Source organism: Helianthus annuus, chromosome 11, assembly GCF_002127325.2.
Source record: "Helianthus annuus cultivar XRQ/B chromosome 11, HanXRQr2.0-SUNRISE, whole genome shotgun sequence".
NCBI classification, from domain to species: domain Eukaryota; kingdom Viridiplantae; phylum Streptophyta; class Magnoliopsida; order Asterales; family Asteraceae; genus Helianthus; species Helianthus annuus.
This window is the reverse complement of record NC_035443.2, coordinates 134574800-134601839: the sequence shown is the minus strand read 5'-3', so window position 1 is coordinate 134601839 and position 27040 is coordinate 134574800. Positions and strand designations below refer to the sequence as shown.

The 27040-nt window shown below is 39.4% G+C and overlaps 2 protein-coding genes across 2 annotated transcripts; both read right to left on the bottom strand.

Annotated features, from left to right (window-relative positions):
- Window positions 1–3728: 3728 nt before the first annotated feature.
- LOC110886120 (PHD finger protein ALFIN-LIKE 3) lies at window positions 3729–6250 on the bottom strand. Its single transcript, XM_022133877.2, has 5 exons — window positions 6031–6250; window positions 5913–5945; window positions 4879–5107; window positions 4595–4715; window positions 3729–4223 (listed from the first exon to the last, which is right to left on the bottom strand). Exons 1-5 carry the CDS (start codon window positions 6128–6130, stop codon window positions 3969–3971), a joined length of 738 nt encoding a protein of 245 aa, XP_021989569.1. The 5' UTR covers window positions 6131–6250; the 3' UTR covers window positions 3729–3968.
- A 2247-nt stretch (window positions 6251–8497) lies between these two features.
- LOC110886122 (PHD finger protein ALFIN-LIKE 3-like) lies at window positions 8498–9773 on the bottom strand. The gene is made up of 3 exons (XM_022133880.1): window positions 9549–9773; window positions 9298–9468; window positions 8498–8769 (listed from the first exon to the last, which is right to left on the bottom strand). The coding sequence occupies exons 1-3, from the start codon at window positions 9647–9649 to the stop codon at window positions 8727–8729; spliced, it is 315 nt and encodes a 104-aa protein (XP_021989572.1). The 5' UTR covers window positions 9650–9773; the 3' UTR covers window positions 8498–8726.
- Between the last annotated feature and the right edge of the window lie 17267 nt (window positions 9774–27040).

Sequence of the window (27040 nt, the reverse complement as noted above, 5' to 3'; positions counted from 1 at the left end):
GTTTAGTATCTCTAGATAATGTTTTGGATAGATTTCAAAAAATGAAAACCTGTAAGGTAAAAAATTTTAAATTCGTTTGTAATGACGTTTGACGTGTTTTTGATGATTATTTAAATTTTAGTTTGGTGTTTCTTTTGTCTTACATGACCCGGCTCGATCCGACCTGCTATGAACTGATTTTTTTTATATAGCTAGGATTCTAAAATCTTTAAAAATATTCCACACCCCTAACAAAAAAATTCTAGGTCCGCCACTGACTGTTAACCTTTTGGTGGTCAAAAGCCGCCAAAAGTATCGTTTAAAGTCTGTAAACTGTAAAAAAGAGAAAATAATATCTTTTTTATTCACTGGATTTTATCATGCAGGGACATATGGAAGAAGAGCAAATCTGTAGTGCACAACATGAAAACCGACATTCATGCAAAAGTAATAAAGAGTTATGAACAAGTGCCACAATGGTGGTATCTCGTGTTATTGGTCAGGAGCATCATGTTGTCTCTGGTCATGTGTTTTGCATAGAGGGGGCAATCTTGACCCAAAGCCTTTCAAGTGGGTCAATTTGGGTTGCTTTTAAAATTTTATGGGTTGGTTTGGGTAAGATATTTTAACTAAATGGGTCACAATGGGTCACTTGAAATTCCATCTTGTTATTTTCGGGTCAAAACGGGTCGACAACATTAAAGAATTGGGTCAATGTGGGTTAGTGTCTTAAAGAAATGCGGTAGGTTTAGGGTCGGAATGGGTTTCGAGCCGGCACAAGTATCCGCACGAGACGGGTTACGGCACGAAACGGATTATGGATCGGAACGGGTTCAGTTAAAATTGAGTTTCGGGCCGAGACGGGTTTCGGCATGACACAGGTTTTAGATCGGAACGGGGCCGGTTCGGGTCGGTTTCGGGCCGACACGGGTCTCTGCATGGGACGGGTTTCGGATCGCAACGAGTTTTGGGCCGACACGAGTTTTCGCACGGGTTTCGACGCGAACCGTTTCGACGCGTACCGTTTCGACGCTTACCGTTTCGACGCGTACCGTTTCGACGCTTACCGTTTCGACGCGTACCGTTTCGACCCGAACCGTTTCGACGCGTACCGTTTCGACCCGAACCGTTTCGACGCGTACCGTTTCGACGAGAAGCGTTTCGACGCGAACCGTTTCGACGCGTACCATTTCGACGCGTACCGTTTCGACCCGTACCGTTTCAACGCGTACCGTTTCGACCCGAACCGTTTCGACGTGTATCGTTTCGACGAGAAGCGTTTCGACCCGTACCGTTTCGACGCGTACCGTTTCGACGCGTACCGTTTCGACCCGTACCGTTTCGACGCGTACCGTTTCGACCCGTACCGTTTCGACCCGAACCGTTTCGACGCGTATCGTTTCGACCCGTACTGTTACGGATCAGTTCTGTTCGAATTGTTTTGAGTCTGCACAGTTGGATGAATCAGTTCAACGAGTCTGCATAGATCTGATACAGAATTCGCATAAGTTTGAATTAAATCTGATTGCTGATTCGCATGGTTTGACAAGTCACATTATTCCCAGATCTACATAGACATGATTCGCACTGATTGTTTTTGAAACGAAGGCACGGATAAATCTTTGATAGTCTGCGCAAATCTGTGACATTTCACACGAATCAGAAACATCAGCTGCTGAACAGAACCTTCATTCGCCGAAATTTGTCGTTTTGCGCAGAATCCAGTCATTTACACTGCATTTACACTTGCAGAATCGACAGTTCTCCGCAGAATCTGTTCGATGGATCCGTTTCGCTGATTATTTGTTCAAGGTTTGTTTGATCGAAAACAGCGATAAGGGATTGAAACTGGTTGTTTGTTTGATCGAAATCAGCCGCTGCAGAAATCGTTGACTGCAGATCTGTTGTTGTTGTTCAGTCCATACGCTGTTATTTGAAATCAGTCCGTACTGCACAGATCTGAGTTTCGCGTATTCTGTTCTAATTTGGTCTGCATCAAGTGATAAAACAGGTTGTTTGCGGCTGATTATTTGCTGAAACAAGTGATAAAACATTTCTAAAAAAAAGACCCGATCCGACCCGAAACCCGTTCTGACCCGGACCGACCCGACCCGAAACCCGTTCTGACCCGGACCCGTTCTGACCCGGACCCGTTTCGACCCGAACCAAATCAACCCTTTTTTATAATTGACCCGTTTTGACCCGAACCCGTTTTGACCCATGACCCGACCCAACCCGACCCGACCCGTTTGCCAGGTCTAGTTTCGCATACAAGGAAGATGTGTGGGGCTTTCTCTTTGCTTTTCAAGATCTACAGGCGAATCAGCACCATCCATGCTCTGTCTGTCTTATCTGATCTTAAGCTCGGGCACTACATGAAGATCCTACCCAGATGGATGTTCACAGCAGAGGTTAGTCTATTTTGTTACTATTAACCATTTACCAACAAATTTATGTTGGTTAGTAATCTAATGTACATATGTATATAATGTCAACTCGTGGTATTTTACTTGGTATGGTTATTCTTCTTGTTGTCTAATGTACGTGTGTATATATTGTCAGCTGGTGGGAACTCTGGTTTCTGGTATGGCAAATCTTGCGGTCTCATGGTGGATGTTGGCCGGTGGATGTTGGAGAATATCGATGGGCTTCATCCTGAGAGTCCATGGACATGCCCCAAGTTCAAGATCACATTTGATGCTTCTGTTATACGGGGACTCATCGACCTGCAAAGACTCTTTGGCCTAGGCGGGTTGTACAGAAACCTAATATGGCTGTTTCAAATTGGTGCATTATTACCGGTTCCAGTATGGATGATGAGCAAGATTTACCGAGAAAAGAAATGGATCCTGTTGATTAATATACCGGTTATACCGTTTGGTTTTGCTGGAATGCCGCCAACAACACCTACAAAAATAGCCAGTTTGCTTGTCACAGGAATGATCTTTAACTACTTTGTGTTTACCAAAAGCAGTGGTGGCAGAAGTACAATTTTGTCTTGTCGGTTGCGCTTGATGCAGGGACCGCTTTCATGGGGGTGGTGTTGTTCATCATACTGCAAAACGAGGTTGTTGAGTTGAAGTGGTGGGGGGCACCGCCCTTTGGCGGAATGCCCTATGGCTCCAGGAATCAATGTCACAGGTTGCCCAGTTTTCTAGGCGCGGAATGGGGTATCCTACTAGTAGTAAAACAAGATAGAATAAAGGAATGAATACGCATGTTTAGATACACCAAGTTTAAGCTGAGCTAACAAACTGTTTAAAGACTTTAATTTGATTGTATCTGTGTTTGGATTTCCAAACTAATATTGGAGATGATTATTATTTTGATATTGGTACTAAAATGTTTAAATTATATTATACAGTGCTTAATTAAATGATTCGTTATAAAATGTTTAAATTATATTATACAGTGCTTAATAACACTTAAAAAGGAAAGAATGGTACAAAATATATCTTTTTTTTTTTCTTGATTCACTAACTTTTCATAAGTCATTGACATTTACATGCATTACCCTCTAACTTCTATTACATGACAATTAAGTCCCTTTACTAATACAAAAACACGTGATCTTGTTGGTTGTTTTAAAGGGGTTGAGACAAGGGAACATTTATCTTCTTATTTGTTTACTCTTATTATGGAGGTGCTAAACTTTGTGAGGAATTTGAAATTACACATTTATGTTTTGATGAAGATCTTTTGCTGTTTAGTAGCGTAAACCAAATGAAATAGTATATTTACATGTAATGAAAGTAAACTTTTATCAATATAAGATTACAAACTGTTTATTAGTTCTCCAAAATCTGAAAATGAGCATAACCTAAATGTAATCTATATACCTCTCATCAAGGTTATGGCTCCTTTGTTGCAAACGCAATGTCTAACTTTCACTTCATGATGTAAACGTAACTATAGCATGACTGAGTTAATCTTTTCACAACAATAAGAAGCAAATCGGTTGTATGCTAAATCCAATAAGTTTCTGAAGACTACTGCTTGGTTCGTTTTAGGGTGCAGGAAGGGCATTTGTACTTGTGTATCTTCTCGGCCATTGTGGGTGTGACACTCACACACTTGCCATGATACCATAACTGACAGAAGTCACACGCGATCCAGAACTCATCCCCATTGTAGTAGACTTCACCACAGCTGCCACATAGTGTCACCTTGTGCTCTTCTTCATTCTCCGCATGACTCTCTTCTACCATATTTGAGGTACTTTTACTCTGTCCGTCACTTGATCTCTGCAAATATGATATGACCATAGTGACAATTAATCTAAAAGGCTACTCATTTGAACCACTTAATACTTACAAAAAAAAGTAATAACTCTAGATTTGGACGAAAAGTGTTTTAGGTTAACCCACCCGGCCATTTTGACACATAAAATAAACTACTCATTAGAAACACCACCCAAATACTTACAGAACAAACTACTAATTCGTGTTTTTGTGGTCATATTTAAGACACTGACTACTTCAAAAGGAATAAGGATTTATACAATAACTATTCATTTTAACCACCCAAATACTTACAAATAAAGTAACAATCCAAGTTTTTATGATCGTGTTTACCTATACTAGAGACAGATTCGTACACAATAAACGTTTCTTACCTTTTGGGGGATCCTAGATCTGCTTCCGCTAGCTTCACTACTCTTGTCTTGTACAACTAACCATTCTTTTACATCTTCATACACAGTGGGCAGGTTGTTAATCGAGGTAAACAAACAATTCCTGTAAAAAAAAAAAAAAAAAAAAAAGATTTCTTAGAAAGACTATATCAGCATAAACTACTTTTAACCTTATCTTATTAGTTATTCTTCTACATGTTGTCTTTCATCATCAATATGTGGTAAATAGTATGAATCAGTATAGAATGTTGAAAGAAAGTAAGAACCTATCAGCTGCATTTAGCGACAACCATGAGGCATAAAAGAAAGCCATAGAGATCAACCACGAGTCATTGTGGATTGCAACCGCGAGGAGCCAATCTTTTCGGTCCATGTCATCTCTTGCAAAGTTGATTCCAAGTACCGGGTCGGGAATATCTGATGGGACATTCTCTGTTGGAAGAGTCACTTCCCAACTTCCATTTGGATATCCATATAGACATAGATTGTCTTTGTCTGTACCACACAATCATACATTCAAGAGTACTAAATAAAACTTCTCAAACGGGTCAGGTTGGAACCACAAACACGTTTAGCTAAATGGGCCAGGTTTGGGTCAGCCTAATGGTTCACGGGTTGACCCGTTTAACCCATTTGTTTTTATAAAATTCTTTTCAGAATGTGTGTTATATCATAATATAAAGTGGAAGGAGTAAAATATAGAAGTCAAAAAAGAAATTAACACAAGTACTAATATGCAAAAAAAATGGTTGAATGGGTTGTGTTGTCAACCCACACATGCCCGTGTCGTGTTCGGGTTCGGCCCGCTAACACGATCCACCAGCCCTTATAGATCAATTAATTCACGACAGTGACAATCTTTATTCGTAGTGCAAATTGAAAATTTTGACTATAAAAAAAGCAAAATATGAATTTCTAGTAATTTTCACAAAAGAATAAAAATAATGGGTTAAATGGGTCGTGTCCATGTCAACCTACAAATAATAGTGTTGAATTCGGGTTCATGTGGAGATACGATTTTTGGGTCCATGATTTGTTCTAATTTGACCCACCAACCCGACCCAATACCCTTCCTTAATTAATCAATTAACAAACTATGAACTTAAAATAAATTGCCAAGAAATATGAATTTCTAATCATGCCCACAATAGACTTTAACAACTCCTGTAAACTTAATTCAAGTAATCTGGAAAAGAATTTCAACATAATCTACCCACAATTTTACTCAATATTGGTGGTAAATTTGTTGAAAATAAATAAACGAATTGACAGCAGAATGTATGCAATTATAAACAAGTACCTGGATCACAAAGTGCAAAGAATGTATCAGCATCTGATTGAATTCAAACAACCAAGAAGATCATCAGTAACTTGAATCAATCGAAAAAGGATACAACGAGGGTTATGAATTTAAGTACCATGGGTTAACGCGCGAACCAAACCAGCACAACAGGCGCTGTAATCTCTGAAGATCTCTTCAATTGTAGTAGGATTACGAGGGGACGAAGCCGCTTCCATAGCGAAGAAGAAAGCAATTTGTATTTGAAGAGTGTTGTTGTGGAAGGAGGGTGAAGAGGAAGATGGGGGTTTTATAAAATGTAACGGATAAACTGAAAAGGGCGGGAGAGAGTCTTCTGGTGTCAATTTTATTTTATTTAAATTTGTCTATCATTCTAAATCACAACTCTTGTACGCTAAGTTCCTTCATAAATTTTATTTAAATTTGTGGATGAAAAGCATTATGGGGATTTCATGAAATGCAACGGAAAAACTGAAAAGGGCGGGAGGGAGAAAATAGGGGCTTTTGTGTCAATTGTCTTCAATAAAAGTTTTTATTTTAATTTAATATTAGTTTTGTAAACGATGGGCACAACCACTTTCTGATGACGAACTCGCGTACGATGAATCCGTACACTCCACTAGTCCCCGAAGTGACTAAACAACTAGTGGAAAAAATAATATATATTGGACGAAGACGAATAAACAACTAAAAGCCACGACGAAACGACTAGAGTACTAAACTACCAAACGACTAAGCGAAGAAACGACAAAAGGACTTGACGACAAACCGATGAAACGACGAAACGACACGACGAGAACTTGATTCAAGACTAGCTACAAAAATTGTATTGGATGTTTTCAGGTCTTTTTAATTTTAAATATGTAATGTTAGTTGAAAAACTATTAGAATTTACAAAAAAAAAAAAAAAAAACGTATTTTTATTTGGTTTATTTGTGTGTTTTATTTTTTTTAATTTTTCCAGTTTTTTATTATTAAAAAAAACTGGAAAAAAAAACGGTTTTTCAACCGTTTTCTTTATAACATATCGGTTATAAGTATGTCCTTCGAATAACCGGTTATTACCGTTCAGTTAATAACCGAAATCGGTTTTTGTCTTTGGACCCAATACCATCAAAACGGTTAGAAAAAATAAAACCGGTCTGTGCACCTCTACCGGGGTGCTTGGGAGCCTTTTGCAATTTTTTTAGCCCAACAAAATTTTATTTGAATACATTCATTTTAATTAATTGGGTTTTATAAAAACAAATATAGATGGTTGACAAAGAGATTCTTACCGAGTTATTAATCTAATCATTAAGAACATTGGTTGAGTGCTTAATTAATTTGAAGGTATATTTGTAATTATGTAAAGATTAAATTGCAGTTTTACCCTATGAGGTTTACATGCGGAATTAGTAAACTTCAGTTGTACACCATGTTTTTACCTCAGCTGATACGTTTACACGTCGTTTTCTTAAACTTGTTTTCTTAATTCATTTTTTTATAAAACTTAGGGACTGTTTGGCAACTTCTGAATCGTTAAGTGCAAAACTAGTAAGAGGTCTGAACCATTAATTGCTGAACCAGTAAGATGTATGAACCATTAAGAGTAAGTATAATGTTTAACTGTTCAGAGGCAAATGTCTCAGGTTAGAGGTCTTACCCATTCAGACTCAGTATAAAGCTTATACATTCAGAGGCAAATGTCTGAACCATTCAGACATGCTCGTGAAACAAACAGTCTGAATCATTAAGTACGTACTGAACCAGTAAGAGGTCTGAATCATTAAGAGTCTTATTAAGAGCTAAACAAACAGCTCCTTAATAACACTCTTTAATAATAGGAGCATATGTATTTTAAACCAATTTGCATTGAAAATTAACTTTTCCGAAATGGGGGGGGGGGGGGGGTCACACGGATTAGTTTGTGGGTGTTGGTCCTTAGACTTGGTGATGCTAAAAACGTTCCACGGATGTAGCCGCGCAATTTACACCGGTCTGCATTTGTCACCGTTCATATGGCGTTTTTGGGCATTCATAGTTGCCCGTTGGTTGCGGCTGCTTCCACAATGTTATACGATCTTCAACGTATTAAAATTGGCTATATGTATACTCAGTTTAATATGCTTGAAGGCCAGAATCAACTTGAAGCTTGAATGGTAGAGAAGAAAATCGGAAAGATTTAGTGAAGATGTCAAGAAGTTGATGTGTGTTGAGATGAATTGAACCTATAAATCCTTATGTACATCTACCTCATACAGTATTGTAACATGCTTCCTATGTAACATCCTACATTTTTTTTATACAAAATATTAAGAAAATTAATTTCTAAAATAAATGAAGGAATCACATTTAAATAATTTGTTAAGTGGAGACTAAAAATTCAACAAAAATTATACCCCTCTCACAACTACAGAAAGTATACTTTGAATCAAAATCAAATCCAAAATCTGCAAATGAGCATAACCTATACAATTCATCAAGGTTGTTGCTCCTTTGTCATAAACGCAACGTCTAACTTTCACTTCATGATTTACAAGTAACTATAACATGACTAAGTTAATCTTTTCATCACAACAAGAAGCAAAATGGCTATACGCTAAATCCAGTCAGTTTCTGTAGTCTATGCTTTGGTTCGTTTCTGGGCGCACAAAGGGCATTCATACTTGTCTATCTCATCGGCCATTGTGGTTGTGACATTCACACACTTGCCATGATACCATAACGGACAGAAGTCACACGCGATCCAGAACTCATTCTTCTGGTAGACTTCGCCACAACAGCCACATGGTGTCTCCTCTTGTTCTTCTTCACTCTCCACATGACTATCTTCTACAATTTTTGAGGTGCTTTTACTCGGTCCATCACTTGATCTCTGAAAATATGAGGACTTAATGGGTTATATGATCATAAGTCATAACAACAAGTTAAGTAAAAAGAAAATGGGTCAAATGGACACGTTGAAAATCATCAAAAGTGTATCTTTAGTAATCCACATCCTCCTAAAATCTTTTGATTCTATATATTTAGATAAAATTATAGTTTTTGTGATCATGTTTAACGCCATGGGCGTAGCTTTGTGGGGGCGGGAGGGGGCGGCCGACCCCCCGAACTTTTCGCTCGTTAGTGGAGAGTATGTAGTTTTCGTATAGAAATTTTTGGGTATATACGTTTTTGACCCCCCGACTTTACAAAAATTTTTGGTATATACGTTTTCGACCCCCCGGTCGGAAATCTCAAGCTTTGCCACTGTTTAACGCACAGACTACTTCAAAACACATACAAAAAAGCTAACTCATTTACACACCAACTACTTAAGATATGATCCGCCCTTTTTAAGCTACACAAAAAGGGTCACTTGACCCGTATTTAAAACATAACTACTTAAATCATATTTGCTTACCTTTTGGGGATCCTAGATTTGCTTCCGCTTGCTTCACAACTCTTGTCTTTAGATTTGCTTCCGCTGGCTTCACTACTCTTGTCTATTCTAGGCGTGTTTTGTAAAGCGTTCCGTTTTTTCACATCTTCAACCACATTGGTCAGACGGTTAATCAAGTTAAACAAACGCGTCCTGTAACAAAAAAAGATTATGAGTCACTGTAGACTGCAACAGTAGACATCATGCATTTAAAAGTTAAAAATAGTGTGAACCTTTGATTTTTATTTAGATATGCAGCGTAGAAGAAAGCCACATTGAATAACCACGAGTCACTGTGGACTGCAACCAGGTAGAGCCACTCGTCTCGGCTCATCTTATTTCTTGCAAAGTTGATTCAAAGAGCAGGGTCAGGAATCACTGGTGGGACCTCATGTGATGGAAGAGTCACTTCCCAACTTCCATCTGGATATCCATATAGACAGAGATTGTCTTCGTCTGGAACAACACAACCATACATTCAAAAGTATCAAATAAAACTTCTCAAATGGGTCAGGTTTGGGTCAGTCTGGCGGTTCACAGGTCGACCAGTTTAACCCATTTATTTTTATAAAAGTTCAAAAAAATATTATCAACTGATACACCACTCTCAGAATATTTGTTCATAGTTACTCTAAGAAAGTTATTAATATCAATTTCTAATAATTCCCGTACTAGACTTTTATGTCTTAATCTCAAGTGGATTGCCAAAATGTAAACGTTGAAAAAGAATTTTTATAGTTTAAAGCATATACATAATTATATCATACATTTTTCTATTTTTTGATCGTAAATTTTAATATGCAAAAGAATAAAAATAACAGGTTAAACGAGTCGTATTCATGTCAACCCATAAGTGCATGCGTCTTGTCCGGCTTCACATGTGGACACAATTTTTGGTCCATGACATGTTCTTGTTTGACCCGCCAACCCGACCCAAGAAACAAGAATCTAGTCTTTAACAACTCCATTAAACTTAATTCAAGAAATCTGGATTAAATATCAACACAACTGACCCACATTTGAATAACCGAATTCACAGAACAATGTACCTGAATCACACTGAGCAAAGAATGTATCAACATCTAGGTAAATTCAAACAACAAAAAAGATAATCAGTAACTTGAGTCAATCGGAAAAAGATACCATGAGGGTTAGGAACTGAAGTTACCATGGGTTAAAGCATCAATGAATCCTCTACGACGACCGCAGTAATCTCCGAAAATATCTGCAACTGTACGAGGTATCGATGCCATACCGAACAAGAAAGCAATTTGGATTTGATGTTTACGCAGAGTGTGTGTGTGTTTTTGAAGAAGATGAGTGGGGTTTATGGAGGGAAAGGAGATGTGACGGAAAACCTGAAACGGTTAGAAAAAGAGGGAGAATGGGGATTCTTGTCTTCTTGCAACAAAGTTTTCGTTTAACTTGAGTTCCCCTCGGTTCCAGCTCTAGCTTAACTCGTGATTAGTTTTTCAAGCTCGTGTTTGATTCATTTCTTATTTCTTAATTAGTTATATACATTATACATTATACATTATAAATAAGCAACAAAATTTAGCTTAGAGTAATTATACCCTTGGCTTTGGGTGTGTTTCAAAAAAAAAAAAAAAAAGATTATGTAGTTATGCCTCATAAATTTGTCCACGCATCTACCTATATTATTTTTTATTTTAGTAGATGATATACTAATTAAATAAATACAATTCAGGTATAGTGCTATTTTACATGGATGCTCTGTTGAGGATGATGCATTTGTTGGGATGAAATTCGCAGGTTGGTTTAACAATCATAAGGTAATACTGTCATTTTATAGAAGCGCTCAGGATTGTGCGTGCTTCCCGATTGGAATAACTGTCTAGATCATCTTTCGTACGATTAAATTTAGGATATTTGTAGTACTCGTTAAATGTTTCATATCAAGCCATGCTTTGCATTATGTTAAATATGTTGTCCGCTTCATCATTTCATGGTTATACGATATAGAAGTTGCCTGTTGAACTTTCTTACTAGGATTTCATAGATTACATAATGCTCTATGTTAAAGAAGCAGGCTTCAACTAGCCTCTTTAGTCATTCGGTTAGATATTTTAAAGCCCTTAACTCAACATTATAATTAGGAATTATAAAAAGTTAAGTCAACATTATAAATAAACCATATGAAGACAACGTTCGCTCACACTTTGAAAAATTTACTAGCCCGCGGGCAACGCCCGCAGGTCTTAATTCTAGTTCTAGTTTATGATTATTTTTAATATGTATCTAATTATAGTTTTAGTATATAATATAAATATATATACCATATTCAGTTTATTATATCATAATTTTATTTATTAATAATAATTATGTAAACAATTATTATATGAGTAAACTGCTAAAATCGTTCGTGAGGTTTGGATACAATTGTTAGATTTATCCAAAAAGGTTTTTGTTCTTTTTTGTTCTCAACTGAACACTCATGTTTTAAAATTATTGTCAGACTCATCCACTCTTCTAAACCTGCTAAAAATTAATATTAAATGAGGGGTATTTTGATCAATTATCATTTGTTTTCTTTGGAAGAATTACATGTATCCCCATATTTACTAGCCTAATCTATACTATATACCCAACCCAAAAGCTAAAGAGTTAATTACTGTTTTCGTCCTTGTGGTTTGTTAAAAATCACTATTTCAGTCTATTAGTTTAAAAATTGCGATTTCGGTCCCTGTAGTTTCACTTTCGTAACCATTTCAGTCCCTGTACTTAATAGAATAATGGATTGAAATGGTTAAGAAAGTAAAACCACAGGGACTGAAATGGTTACGAAAGTGAAACCATAGGGACTGAAATCGCAAATTTTAAACTAATGGACTGAAATAGTGATTTTTGACAAACCACAGGGACGAAACCAGTAATTAACTCAAAGCGCTAAATTTCAAATATCCCCATTCTTAATGAAGTTACAAACAAAGATAATTAAACCAATCAACAATTTAACATCATAACACAAGTACACAACTGTTCTTTCTCCTCCGGCGCAAATATTAACTCCACAAAAACCTAACCTTTGCCGGCCCAACCAGTGGTGGCCACTGATTCCATTTGGTTGCCCAAAGTGGTCACCGATTCCATTTGGTAGCCCGCAGTGGTAACCAGAGGCCAAAACTTCTAACCTGGTTCCATATTTGTTCGCCGACGATTCCAACGTGTGTTGGTTATCCTTGCCTCAAGGGCGTACCCACCCTAAGGCGTGGGTGGGCGGGCGCACCCCTTGAAAAAATATTTTTTAGTGTTATTTTTCGTCGGAAATTTCGACCGCACCCCTTGGAAATTTTCACCCGCACCCCTTGAAAATTTTCAACCGCCCGACTTAGACAAAAATATTATGTAAACACTGATTATTATTTAATATACAAATATATAACACAACTTATAAAATTATTCTTTAGCCACTTAATTACTTAACCGAATCAAAGCCCAATCTAAAATATATTTTTGAGTAAACTGCAATTTTACCCCCTCGGGTTAGATGCGATTGGCAACCTTACCCCCTACCACGAAATTTTTGTTGTGTTACCCCTCAACTATTGAAAAACGCTACAATATTACCCCATGAAACGTGAAAATACTTTTTTTCACCTGATAATAATAAGAAAATAGAACTAAATAAGACATTTACACCATACACCCTGTTTTATTATAGTATCTTCTCCGGCAATGTTCCGACCGCCGTAGCACTTAACTCCGGCCTTCTCCGGAAATGTTCCGACCACCGGAGAACTTAACTCCACAATCATGAAAATGGGTATAAAGATAGTCTATTTCTCTCTCTCTCTCTCTCTCTCTCTCTCTCTCTCTCTCTCTCTCTCTCTCTCTCTCTCTCTCTACATCTATATCCACCGCCAACATCTTGAACTCCACCACCACTGTAGTCCCCATCACACTCACCATTACTCCACCAATGTCTTTTTTTCGATTTTTCGTCCATCTATCTAAATTACCTTTATGCCCCTGATTAAGGCCTATACCTGGGCTTCTCAGGGGTTTAATGGCAATTAATTAAAGAGTAAATTACAAGTTTTGTCCTTTATGTTTGTCCCAAATTTCAGGCGCTGTCTTTTACCTTTAAAATTGATGAGTTTTGTACTTAATGTTTCAAAATCCTGCACGTTATGTCCTTTAGCACTAACCTAGTTAACTTTTTCTGTTAAATTATATCACACAGGGCTAGTTTAGTCTTTTTATCAAAAAATTAACAAATATACAAAATTAAAAGAACATATTATATGTATAAAGAAAAATCTTGTCTGCCTCTTTCTCTATAGCTCTCTTTCTCTCTAGATCTCTCTCACTACCTCTCCCACCGCCACTATTAACCACCAACAGCCACCCTTAGCCACTACCCTCCACCACTCTCCAATATCACCATCACAACACGATTCTCCTCGCTGAAACCCTAGTTGCGCCGCCGCCTTCATCTCACCATTACAGATCGACGGTACCCTAACCCCAAATAGATGCCGCCTTCATCTCACCATTACAGATCGTCGGTCTCAAATATGATTATCCGGTACACCTGAGCCCGTTCCTTAGTCAGATCTGTGACCCACTAGTCCGGTGGTATGCATAATCGACAACATTTGGTTGGATCTGGTAGATAGCAGGACATGTTAAGAAATTTTGAGCACCATCCACACCAACGAATATGACATCAGCAGCCGACGATGGACCTTCTGTTGTTGAAGTTCAAAGTTTGAGGATGAGATCACCCCAAAGTTGAAGCATACGGGAGCTGGTATCTTATCTATGGCTAATGCTGGTCCGAATACAAATGGAAGTCAGTTCTTTATCAGATTGGCCTCAGCACAATTGCTTGATGGTAATCATTTTTCTTCTGCAAATTTGTCACTTTAATCAGTTTGCTACATATCTTTTGTGTTGATAAACTCATCTGGTTTCCGAATCATATGAAGATGGGACCCGCATTGTCTTAAATGCTAGTGGCAAAATTTATGATACATTATCATATTTAATTTACAAGTAGCATCTGATCAGTGTATTATATTTACGAACAGTCAATCAGTTATTGTTTCGTTACCCATTCAATCTTCAACACTGAACGCTATTGCTTTGTTTGTTTGTTCAGATAATTTCGTAGGGGTGGATAGTTTGGAGATTTGGGGATAGTTTGTAGCTGGGAATCTGATGGTGGATCGAAGGGGTGGATGTTGATGGTGATGTTGGAGACGGTGGAGTAAGTGGTGATGGTGGGTCAGGCGATGGTGGAGATAGTGGGTGGTTGGCGGCAGGTGAGGGTGGGAGGTGGTGGCGGCAGGTGATGGCAACTGGTGGGTCTGCAACTTTTGAAGATGGTGGGGTATTTATTTTAAGTTAATTACATAAATTTCCCTAAAATACGAAATTACAAAAATGCCCTCATATGCGTTGCACATGATCAGTTTTAACAAAAAAAAAATTAACTGGGTTTGCTCTAAAGGACATAACGTGTAGGGTTTGCACATGATTCTTGTTTTTTAGGATTTTGGAGACTATGATTCTATGAAACTACGATTCTATGATACTATGATCCTATGATACTACGATTCTATGAGACTTGATTCTATGACTCTTGATACTTGGAAGCTAGATTTTTGGCTCTTGATACTTTGGTGCTTGACTATTGAGGCTCGTGAAACTTGAGACTTGGTTGAACGAGGAACTGGAGTCTTATCACTGGCGGAAACTATGGAGACTTTTGTGTTAATGCTATAATCTTGTTATACTATTACCCAATAATACGCAACGCTTAATATAACTCGCAAAACGAATCAAAGACGGTTAAACGGAAAAGATGGTATTGACCGAATGACAAGCAGACTGGATGACCAACCGATCGGATGGCCATTCGACCGAGGTGCCATCCGACCCATGCACACCACCTTCACTTACCCTGACACTGTAAATAGGCCTGTCACATCATCATTCTCACTGATGTGACAGCCGCACTCGACCAGACGCACGCACTCCTCATTTCTTCCATTTCTCGGCGATTTCGGTACGTTTTACACTAGATTCTTGTACATCTTTGATCTACATGTTATTCTCTACAAGATTCTCCTTTGAAATCTCACTTTTCACCATGAAATCTCTAAGATTCGAGCTCTTGATGGTGATGTCATCATGGCGGTTTGTACCAAACTGTTGTCTGATGTCATTTTAGTCAAGATGTAGCTCAGATTTGAAAAATTACATGTGTTTTACACTAAATCTTCACTAAATCTATACTTTCCAACTAAAACTTTTGCTTTCTTTCATCTTTTCTTAAACTTTTACTTAAAAAACGGTGGGATCTGGATCTAAACAGACTATAGACTTGATGATTAGTCTGAAATTGGTTTAGAAAAGGATTGTTGCCGGAGAAGGTGACCGGAGTACGGATTCTGACATAAGCACCATCACGAACAGACGGCTGAACGGACTAGGGTGATTCCCACCCAATCAGATTGGTTGTACACTGATGTGTTCACCGTTGTCTCAATACGTATCAGGTCGTCACTGTTTAAACAGAAACTTAGAAACTTTACAAACTTAGGAACGGGACAAGGATAACCCGATCGGGTGGCAATCTGATCGGATAGCCATCCGATCGAACAACCACCCGATCAAGTGACACTTGCCTCTCAACCCTAAACACTTTGAGACTCTGAATCTTTAATCGTCGAATGGCAATCCGATCGGATAGCCATCCGATCGAACTGCCGTCCGATTAAAGTGATAATGTGTCTTGGAATCTTCCAACACTTAGAAACCTTTTTAGAAACTTGAAGATTTGGAACTTAACACTTGGATCGAACGACCATTCGATCGAACGACCATTCGATCGAATGGCCATCCAAATGGATGACCATCCGATCGGATGGCAATCCGTCCCTCACTCACAGTAGTCGTCCCAATCAAATGGCAATCCGATCGGATAGCCATCCGATCGAACAGCCATCCGATCAAAATGACTGATCCGACACTTGGTTTGAATCTCGTTGTTTTGTCTGACACTTATCTGCTGTAATCTAATCAGGCTAACCCTAAAGAGCTCCCTTTGATCCAATAACAGTTAATCTGTTAAGTAATCACTGTGAGTATACTCGATCCCTTTTTGTTTTAAATTTTGGGATGCAACATGTATTCTATTAAACTATGATACTTGAGACTTTTGGAAACTAAACTCAATCCTATGTGTATGTGAAACTTGTGATTCTTGTATTCTATTTGTGTTATGTGGACGTTTAATCCAGGGTGTGTAGTTCCGCCTTAACAATAGTAGCGCTATAGGAGATGCACCTCCCCATTATTCTCAGGGGTATTGTTAGGAGGATTCTAGTTTTCCTTGAGACTTGGGAAAACAACAAAGCATCGGGATACTTGGACTATCACTTGTTGGACTGCGAACACTAGCATGGCTGAAACTATTTTTGTTAACATTTACATATGGATATGAGTTGTTTTAATCTATTACTCTATGTACTCAAACTGGTATACTCGCCGGTACATTTTTGTACAGACTCTATTTTAATACATGTTGCAGGATGACAGAATGCTAGGACTCATGAAACATGCTAGGATGCTGCTTAGAAACACATCGTAGCTAAAATTAGAAACTTGAAACTATTTTTATGGTGATTTTGTAATCGATACTTGGTCATTGGTACTTTAGACATTGTTATCATGAAATCAATCTAATTTATATTGCAACTATTTAGTGTTATGGAATCTCATGAGCAATCTGAACGCTTAGTGCTCGCACCCCGATGTTTCCACCATCGGTTGGGGTGTGACAGATTGGTATCAGAGCCATAACTATAGGGAATTAAGATAAGTTGGAATACTATCCCTAGACTATAGTTCTAGGAATCTTGACTCTTATTTGTTGTTTAAGACTACTGCATTCTACCGTATCTACCTCCTAGCAACACAGTTTCCCTGTTAAACTTACACGCCTTTCCTAAGGCTGATACAATATACACTTGATACTTTGAAAACACTGTTAATCAGTGTTTATATTTTGCACGAGAATTGCTCTCAAGCCAGGAGTGACATCCGAACCTAATGGAAAATCTCCATATTATTCTAGTGGGTCTCGTCTGTGGATAAGAACCGCCACTATTAGGGTACGAAGTTGTCAAGTTAGAGGTGAAACTCAGACCTTGATAACTAGTCCCACTCTTTGATATTTTTATGTCTCGCCAAAGTCTCGAAACTTCCATTCAATTAGGAACGTCAAATGACCAAAAGGACGAATATCGTAGGCCTAACATCGATGACGTATTTGTCTAAGTAAGTCAGGACGCATTACCTCAATTCGAAAGGGGTTCGAATCACTTTGGTTAGTCACCGTTCCTCTACCCAGAACAATCCTATGTTTTATGAGCCTATCTTTTATGTTATCTCGATTTTATGTGTGGTTTCAAACTTAATTCTTCGTTTATTTTGAGACTTTTACACTAATCGCACGTATATCCGCAATCTAAAACGTTAATTCTAATCTCAGAATCAAACTAAATTTATGAAGCTTTATTCTATCATGTTAATCTATGTGGGAATCTTGATCGACTATAATACTATGTAAATCTACACGAAGAATCTATGTGATACTGTGATTGCAAGACACTAAATGTAACATGGCATGAAATACGAAGGAAAAGTGACGTGTCTGAAACATGGTGGATACGACGCTGGTACTTCCTATATATAAGTGTTTCCAGCATGTTACCAACTTTCGTACTAAGTGCCATGCGAAACTTAGTGCTTTGCAGACCGGTGATGAAATGGTTGAAATCTAAGCTATGGGAAACTACTTGTGTAATATATGTGGAGTCCATGTGAGATCTATGTGTAATCTATGAGTACTCTAGTGTAATCTATGTGTAATCTACGTATGTGTTGTTGTGAGAAACAAAATACGAAGCGTAGCCTAGCGACGAAGACGAGGCGGACGTGGCATGTCCGAAACATGGTGGGTACGCCGCTGGGACTTCCTATATATAAGTGTTTCTGGCATGTTACCTAACCTTCGTACCACGCGCTAAGTGAGGTTCATAGTTTTGTAGGCTCAGGTTGAGGTTGTGGAATCTACTTGGTTAATCTACGTTGATTGAATCTATTTGGACTAATCTATGTTGCGAGAAATGATAGAATCTAATGTTGTGGTTAACGAAGCATGACACCGATGACGAGAGGGACGTGGCATGATTGAAGCATGGTGGATACGCCGCTGGTACTTCCTATATATAAGTGCTTCTGTCATGTTACCGAACTTTCGTAGCACGTGCCATGCGGGATTTAGTTGTTTGTGGATTGTTAACACTAACCTATGTGAATCTACGTGAATCTATTGAATCTATTTTGAATCTATTGGAAACTATTGAACCTATTGGAATCTATTGAATCTATGGGAACCTATTGAATCTATGGAAATCCATTGAATCTATATGAAACTATGATGATGATGATGAGTCTGTTTTGCGACACGTAACATAACACCGAGTACGAGGCGGAAGCGATTTGCCCGAAGCGTGGTGGATACGTCGCTAGTACTTCCTATATATAAGCGCTTCTGACATGTTGCCAAAATTCGTACCACGTGCCATGTGAGGGTCGTGGGTGTGGTGATTGAGTCTATTGGAAGCTATGTAAAACTTGAATCTTAATCTATGTGAATCTTGAGTCTTAATCTATCGTGTGTGAATCTATATTGTGAGGCTTTATGAATCTAGACTTACACGATACTCTTGTTGGATCTTTAGATGTCTTCTCGTAAGCTATCCGACACTCTCAAGAGATCCAGGGAGAAGTCTCAAAAAAATACGATGTCATTCATGGTCGACCAGATCGCTCGCGTCGTGCCAAAGATCGTCTCTGAGATCCAAGGATCAAATACTCCTCCATCCTCTGTAGAATCGAAGGGTAAGAAGCTAAAGCCTGCTAAGTTCAACTACAAACATTTCATCTCTTGCAACCTTAAGCCTTTCACGGGCAGTGATGGGGTGACTGCTATGCTCGAGTGGTTCGACAGCATCAAAGTTACCTACATTAACAGCGAGTGCCCAGATCATCTAAAGACTAGGAGTGCAACTGGAATGTTCCAAGGCAGAGCATTGGAGTGGTGGTCTAATGAGAGAAACATCCGTTCGAACGAAGAAGCTTATGCTCTTCCATGGGATGAGGTGCGAGAACTAATGATGCTTAAGTTCTGCCCTCCCCATGAACAATTGAAGCTTGAAGAAGAGTTCTGGCACTTGAAGAAGATTGGTGATGATAATCTGGCTTATACTACCCGTTTCAAGTAGCTCAGCTTGATTGTCCCTCACTTGGTTTCAACCCCTAAGCGCATGATAACTAAGTACATCAATGGTTTACCTCCTGCTATGCGTGATTCTATTGAAGCAGCCCAACTCGAAACTATTGAGGAAGTCTACCGTCTTGCAGCTAGTCTCAACAACAACCGCATCCGTGATAAGCAGTTTGCTACTCCTACTACCTCCAAGTCTGCACATCAAGTTACCCAGCAACCAAGTGGCAGCAAGAACAAGAGGTGAAAGTCTCAGGGTTCAGGATGCAATGCTATTGTTCATGTTGCGAACCCTGCTGCTAAACCTGCTCCTGCTGCTGTTCAAAACCTTGTTGCACCTGAAGTCAAGAAGCAGTACACTAGGTCTTACCCCAAGTGTACAACCTATAACATTCATCATCCTGCTGCCTCTGCATGTTGTCTGTGCACCAACTGTAATCGCTATGGTCACACGACTCCTTATTGTCGTCAAGCTAACCCTGCACAGCCAGCTCAGCAAGCCCCAGCTCAAGCAACCCTACCAGCACTTCCAGCTCCTCCGCAAAATCTGAGGCCAATCAACGCTGTTCGTGCATGCTACAAGTGTGGAGATACTACCCACCTCCGTAATCAGTTTCCTCAGCTGAACCAGGACCAACAGCCAGCCGCTCGTGGATGAGCCTTCAACCTCAATGCTAATCAGGCTCGTAACGACAATGACGTCGTTAATTGTACGTTTCTTGTGAATAACCTCTACGCTTCGATTCTATTTGATACTGGTGCTGATAGAAGTTTTGTGTCCGTGGAATTTGAATCTTTCTTAAATTGTGCACGCTCTATGTTACCTAAGTCGTTTTCGGTGGAAATTGCCGATGGAAAGTCTATTCTAGTTGATTCTATTCTCTATGGTTGTTCCTTGATTCTTAACGACCACGTGTTTACTATCGATCTAATACCCATGCACTTGGGTAGTTTTGATGTCATTATCAGTATGGATTGGTTGCCTAAGAATCATGTCGAGGTTGCTTGTCACGAGAAGTTTGTTCGTCTACCTCTTCCGTCTGGTGATGTTTTGCATGTCTATGGAGACCGACCTTCGAAAGGACTAAGGCTGATGTCATGCACCCAAGCGAACAGATGCTTACGTAAACAGAACTTTGCCTTCTTAGCCCACGTGGTGGAATAAAAGGGCAAAGGGAAGAACATAAGTGACGTTCCAGTAGTGTGTGATTTCCCTGATGTCTTTCCTGAAGATCTTCCTGGTCTTCCTCCTTCTAGATCCGTTGATTTTCGTATTGATCTCGTACCTGGTGCGACTCCTGTCACCAAGGCTCCTTATCGTCTTGCACCTTCCGAGATGCAAGAATTATCTAGCCAACTACAGGAATTGCTCAACAAAGGATTCATTCGCCAAGCACCTCTCCATGGGGTGCCCCTGTGCTGTTCGTCAAGAAGAAAGATGGTTCGTTTCGTATGTGTATCGACTACCGTGAACTTAATAAGCTTACCGTTAAGAATCGTTACCCTCTTCCTCGTATCAACGATCTATTTGACCAACTACAAGGCGCGTCCTGTTTCTCGAAGATCGACCTTCGTTTCGGTTATCATCAGCTTCGTGTAGTCGAAGATGATGTACCAAAAACCGCTTTTCGTACCCGTTATGGCACTACGAGTTCGTGGCATGCCTTTTGGATTGACCAACGCACCCGCCGTGTTCATGGATCTCATGAATCGTGTTTGTAAACCGTATTTGGATCGCTTTGTGATAGTCTTTAATAATGATATTCTCATTTATTCTAAATCTAAGGCTGATCATGCTCGTCATTTACGCTTGATGCTTGAACTCTTATGTGGTGAACGTTTGTATGCTAAATTTTCTAAGTGTGAATTTTGGATTGATGAAGTGCAATTTCTTGGTCATGTCGTTAGTAAGCAAGGTATTCATGTTGACCCGTCCAAAACCGAAGCTGTAAAGAGTTGGAGTACGCCTAAGTCTGCATCTGAGATTCGTTCATTTCTAGGACTGGCGGGTTACTACCGCCGATTCATCTCGGACTTTTCTAAGATTGTTGTACCTCTCACTTCGTTGACCTAAAAGGAGAAACCTTTTGCTTGGGGTTTCTGAGCAAGAGGAATCCTTTCAGACCCTTAAGACCCTTTTGTGTAACGCTCCTGTTCTCACTCTACCCGATGGGAGTGACGATTTTGTGGTATATTGAGATGCCTCGAACCGTGGATTGGGCTGTGTGCTCATGTAGCGGGACAAGGTTATTGCTTATGCCTCTCGTCAACTCAAGGTACATGAGAAGAACTATACTACTCACGATCTAGAGCTTGGAGCAGTTGTATTTGCGTTAAAGATCTGGCGACACTACCTGTACTGTACTAAGTGTGTGGTTTTCACCGACCATAAGAGCCTTCAACTTATCTTTGACCAAAAGGAACTGAACATGCGACAGAGACGTTGGGTGGAACTACTTAATGACTACGACTGCGAAATTCGCTATCATCCTAGCAAGGCGGATGTAGTGGCCGACGTTCTTAGTCGTAAAACTCAGTTTAAGACTATTCGTATCTCTAGTGATCTACATGCTTGTATTCGTGAAGCTCAGTATTCGTCAGCTAATGAAGGAAGTCTATCTGTTGAAATTCTTGGTGCTAACGTGAATCAGCTCAAAACTAAATCTGATGGTCTTCAATACTATCTCAATCGCATCTGGGTGCCAGATCGCAATAACCTTCGTGAGCTCATTATGAATGAGGCTCACAAATCTTGTTACTCTATTCATCCAGGTGCCGATAAGATGTACCATCATATGCGTATGACTTATTTGTGGCCTTGTGTGAAGAAGGACATTACTGTATATGTTTCTAAATGCCTTACTTGTGCGAAAGTCAAGGCTGAACATCAGCGTTTTCGGGACTCTTAGAACAACCCGAAATCCCAGTTTGGAAATGGGATAGCATTGCTATGGACTTTATTACTAAACTGCCCCGTACGCCTTCTGGTCACGATAGTATCTGGGTGATTATTGATCGTTTGACCAAATCAGCCCACTTTCTTCCTATTCGTGAAGATTATAAAGTGGAGAGACTTGCTCGAGTCTATACCGATGAGATTATATGTCGTCATGGCATACCTCTTGACATAATCTCGGACAGTGATGGTCGTTTTACTTCACGTCTTTGGCAAACCTTTCAATCTGCTATGGGTTCACATTTGAATCTTAGCACGGCCTTTCATCCTCAAACGGATGGACAGACCGAGCGTACTATTCAAACCCTAGAGGATATGCTTCATTCTTGTGTCATTGACTTTGGTGGTAACTGGGATGCACATTTACCATTGATTGAGTTCTCGTACAACAACAACTATCATTCCAGTATTCAGATGGCTCCTTTCGAAGCTTTGTATGGCCGCAAGTGCCGATCTCCTCTCAGCTGGCATGAGATTGGTGACAAGCAGTTTACCGGCCCTGAAATCATTCAAGAGACAACGGATAAGATTCTTCAAATCCGTGATAACTTGATCAAGGCTAGGAGCAAACAAAAGAGCTATGCTGATAAAAGGTGCAAGCCTCTGGAATTTGATGTTGGTGACCGAGTTCTTCTTAAGGTATCTCCCTGGAAGGGAGTAGTTCGCTTTGGTAAGAAGGGAAAGCTCGCTCCTCGCTATGTGGGTCCTTTCACGATACTCGAAAGGATTGGCAAGGTAGCGTATAGACTCAACCTGCCACAGGAACTAAACAACATGCATCCAATGTTCCACGTATATAACCTACGTAAGTGTCTAGCCGACGAGGAACTGCAGGTTCCCCTTGAAGACTTGCAAATAAATGAAGCTGTAAACTTTGTGGAGAAACTGGTCGAAATCATGGATCAAGGTGTCAAGCGACTGAGGCGTAGCAAAATTCCCATAGTCAAGGTTCGATGGGAAGGAAAGTGTGGCGCCGAATTCACTTGGGAACTTAAAAGTGAGATAAAGACCAAGTATCCGCAGCTCTTCGAGCAGTCTTCTTCTTAGATTTCGGGGATGAAATCTCCCAAAGGAGGGGAGACTATAACGTCTGCGTCCCTAGACTTTTACCTATTTGACCTTTTTAGTCCCTATACTACGTGATGTTTAATACTTTAATACTTGGTGAATCTTATGATATGATTCTTGATGCTTGATATTTGGAGACTATGATTCTATGAAACTACGATTCTATGATACTATGATCCTATGATACTACAATTCTATGAGAATTGATTCTATGATTCTTGATACTTGGAAGCAAGATTCTTGACTCTTGATACTTTGGTGCTTGACTCTTGAGGCTCGTGAAACTTGAGACTTGGTTGAACGAGGAACTGGAGTCTTGTCACTGGCGGAAACTATGGAAACTATGGAAACTTTTGTGTTAATGCTATAATCTTGTTATACTATTACCCAATAATACACAATGCTGAATCTAACTCGGAAAACGAATCAAAGACGATTAAACGGAAAAGATAGGATTGACCGAATGGCAATCCGATCGGATGGCCATTCGACCGAGGTGCATCCGACCCGTGCACACCACCTTCACTCACTCTGACACTATAAATAGGCCTGTAACATCATCATTCTCACTGATGTGACAGCCTCACTCGACCAGACGCACGCACTCCACTTTTCTTCCAATTCTCGGCGATTTCGGTACGTTTTACACTAGATTCTTGTACATCTTTGATCTACACGTTATTCTCTACATGATTCTCCTTTGAAATCTCATTTTTCACCATGAAATATCTAAGATTCGAGCTCTTGATGGTGATGTCATCATGGCGGTTTGTACCAAACTGTTGTGTGATGTCATTTTAGTCAAGATCTAGCTCAGATCTGAGAAATTACAAGTGTTTTATACTAAATCCTCACTAAATCTACACTTTCCAACTAAAACCTATGCTTTCTTTCATCTTTTCTTAAACTTTTACTTAAAAATGGTGGGATCTGGATCTAACGGACTATAGACTTGATGATTAGTCTGAAGTTGGTTTAGAAAAGGATTGTTGCCGGAGAAGGTGACCGGAGTACGGATTCTGACATAAGCACCATCACGAACAGACGGCTGAACGGACTGGGGTGATTCCCACCCAATCAGATCAGTTGTACACTGATGTGTTCACCGTTGTCTCACTACGTATCAGGTCGTCACTGTTTAAACAGAAACTTAGAAACATTACAAACTTAGGAACGGGACAAGGATAACCCGATCGAGTGGCAATCCAATCGGATAGACATCCGATCGAACAACCATCTGTTCAAGTGACACTTTCCTCTCAACCCTAAAAACTTTGAGACTCTGAATCTTTGATCGTCGAATGGCAATCCGATCGAATAGCCATCCGATCGAACTGCCATCCGATTAAAGTGACAATGTGTCTTGGAATCTTCCAACAATTAGAAACCTTTTCAGAAACTTGAACATTTTGAACTTGACACTTGGATTGAATGGCCATCTGAACGGATGACCATCCGATCGGATGGCAATCCGTCCCTCACTCACAGTAGTCGTCCCAATCGAATGGCAATCCGATCGGATAGCCATTCGATCAAACAGCCATCCGATCAAGATGACTGATCCGACACTTGGTTTGAATCTCGTTGTTTTGTCTGACACTTATCTGCTATAATCTAATCAGGCTAATCCTAAAGAGTTCCCTTTGATCCAATAACTATTAATCTGTTAAGCAATCACTGTGAGTATACTCGATCCCTTTTTGTTTTAAGCTTTGGGATGCAACATGTATTCTATGAAACTATGATACTCGAGACTTTTGGAAACTAAACTCAATCCTATGTGTATGTGAAACTTGTGATTCTTGTATTCTATTTGTGTTATGTGGATGTTTAATCCAGGGTGTGTAGTTCCACCTTAACAATAGTAGCGTTATAGGAGATGCACCTCCCCATTATTCTCGGGGGTATTGTTAGGAGGATTCTAGTTTTCCTTGAGACTTGGAAAACAACAAAGCATCGGGATACTTGGACTATCACTTGTTGGACTGCGAACACTAGCATGGCTGAAACTATTTTTGTAAATATTTACATATGGATATGAGTTGTTTTAATCTATTACTCTATATACTCAAATTGGTATACTTGCCGGTACATTTTTGTACTGACTCTATTTTAATACATGTTGCAGGATAACAAGATGCTAGGACTCATGAAACATGCTAGAATGCTGCTTAGAAACACATCGTAGCTAAAATTAGAAACTTGAATATTTTTATGGTGATTTTGTAATCGATACTTGGTCATTGGTACTTTAGACATTGTTATCATGAAATCAATCTAATTTATATTGCATCTATTTAGTGTTATGGAATCTCATGAGCAATCTGAACGCTTAGTGCTCGCACCTCGATGTTTCCGCCACCGGTTGGGGTGTGACAAAAATGGTCTTTTGACCATCCATAGACGACCCGTCTAGGTCAATACGAGGCGTATATTTATATTTTTTTTATAATTATAAAAAATGATAAAAATATGAGCAAAAATCTTATTAAACTGTTTTAATCAATTCTAATTAAAAAAAATGATAGAAATTTTTATAGAAATCTTATAAAATTGTTTTAGGCAATTGTAATTATAAAAAAATTATAGAAATTAATACAAAAATCTTATTAATTACAATAAGAATAATTATCGATACAAAAAATACTATTTATTACAAAAATCATTCTTCCGTATCACTGTCGATGTAATTAAGACTGCGGTTTGATCTTGGTGGCGGATGCATTATCGATGTATACCATTCTAGATGTGGCAAGTACATATCTTCCCATTGTTCTGTATGGGGTCTTCGGTGGTTCAACCAAAGCCCGTGTGTTGGTGGCATTGGATAATCCCCTTCCAGCTTAACATGTATGAAGTGGTTCTCGTTAACATGTGCAAGCGTTATGAAAGCGGTTGTTGATTAGTTGGAGGACTTAGTATCGGGAAGAAAGTGGAACTCGCACCCATGCTTAATAGGTGCCCCCCGATACCGTACGTTTGTGCAATAAGAAGTCCTGCTAAGGGGAAGTCCATCCATTGATCCGGGGGACAACCGGACACTGAATCCTAAATTAGGCCTTGACGATCCGTGTAAAAATAACCTTCATCCCATGCTTCAAATATTGGGAACCAGATCGATTCGTTCTGATCCATTTCTTGGACAAGGTCCCTTCGAATGAGCCCCCATGAACTCTGATCCATACCTAAGCCCACAGCCACAGACCGAAACCCACAATGACCGTCCGGCATCACATCTCGTATGCACGAGATGTGCGGATGAAACACTGGTGGAATGGCAGACTTAAACTGTTTGATGATTCCCACGTTCTCGTCCCCAATGATTAAAGGAAAACCGTAATCATCTCGTGTCTCTTTCTTCTTAGAACTCTTTGAAC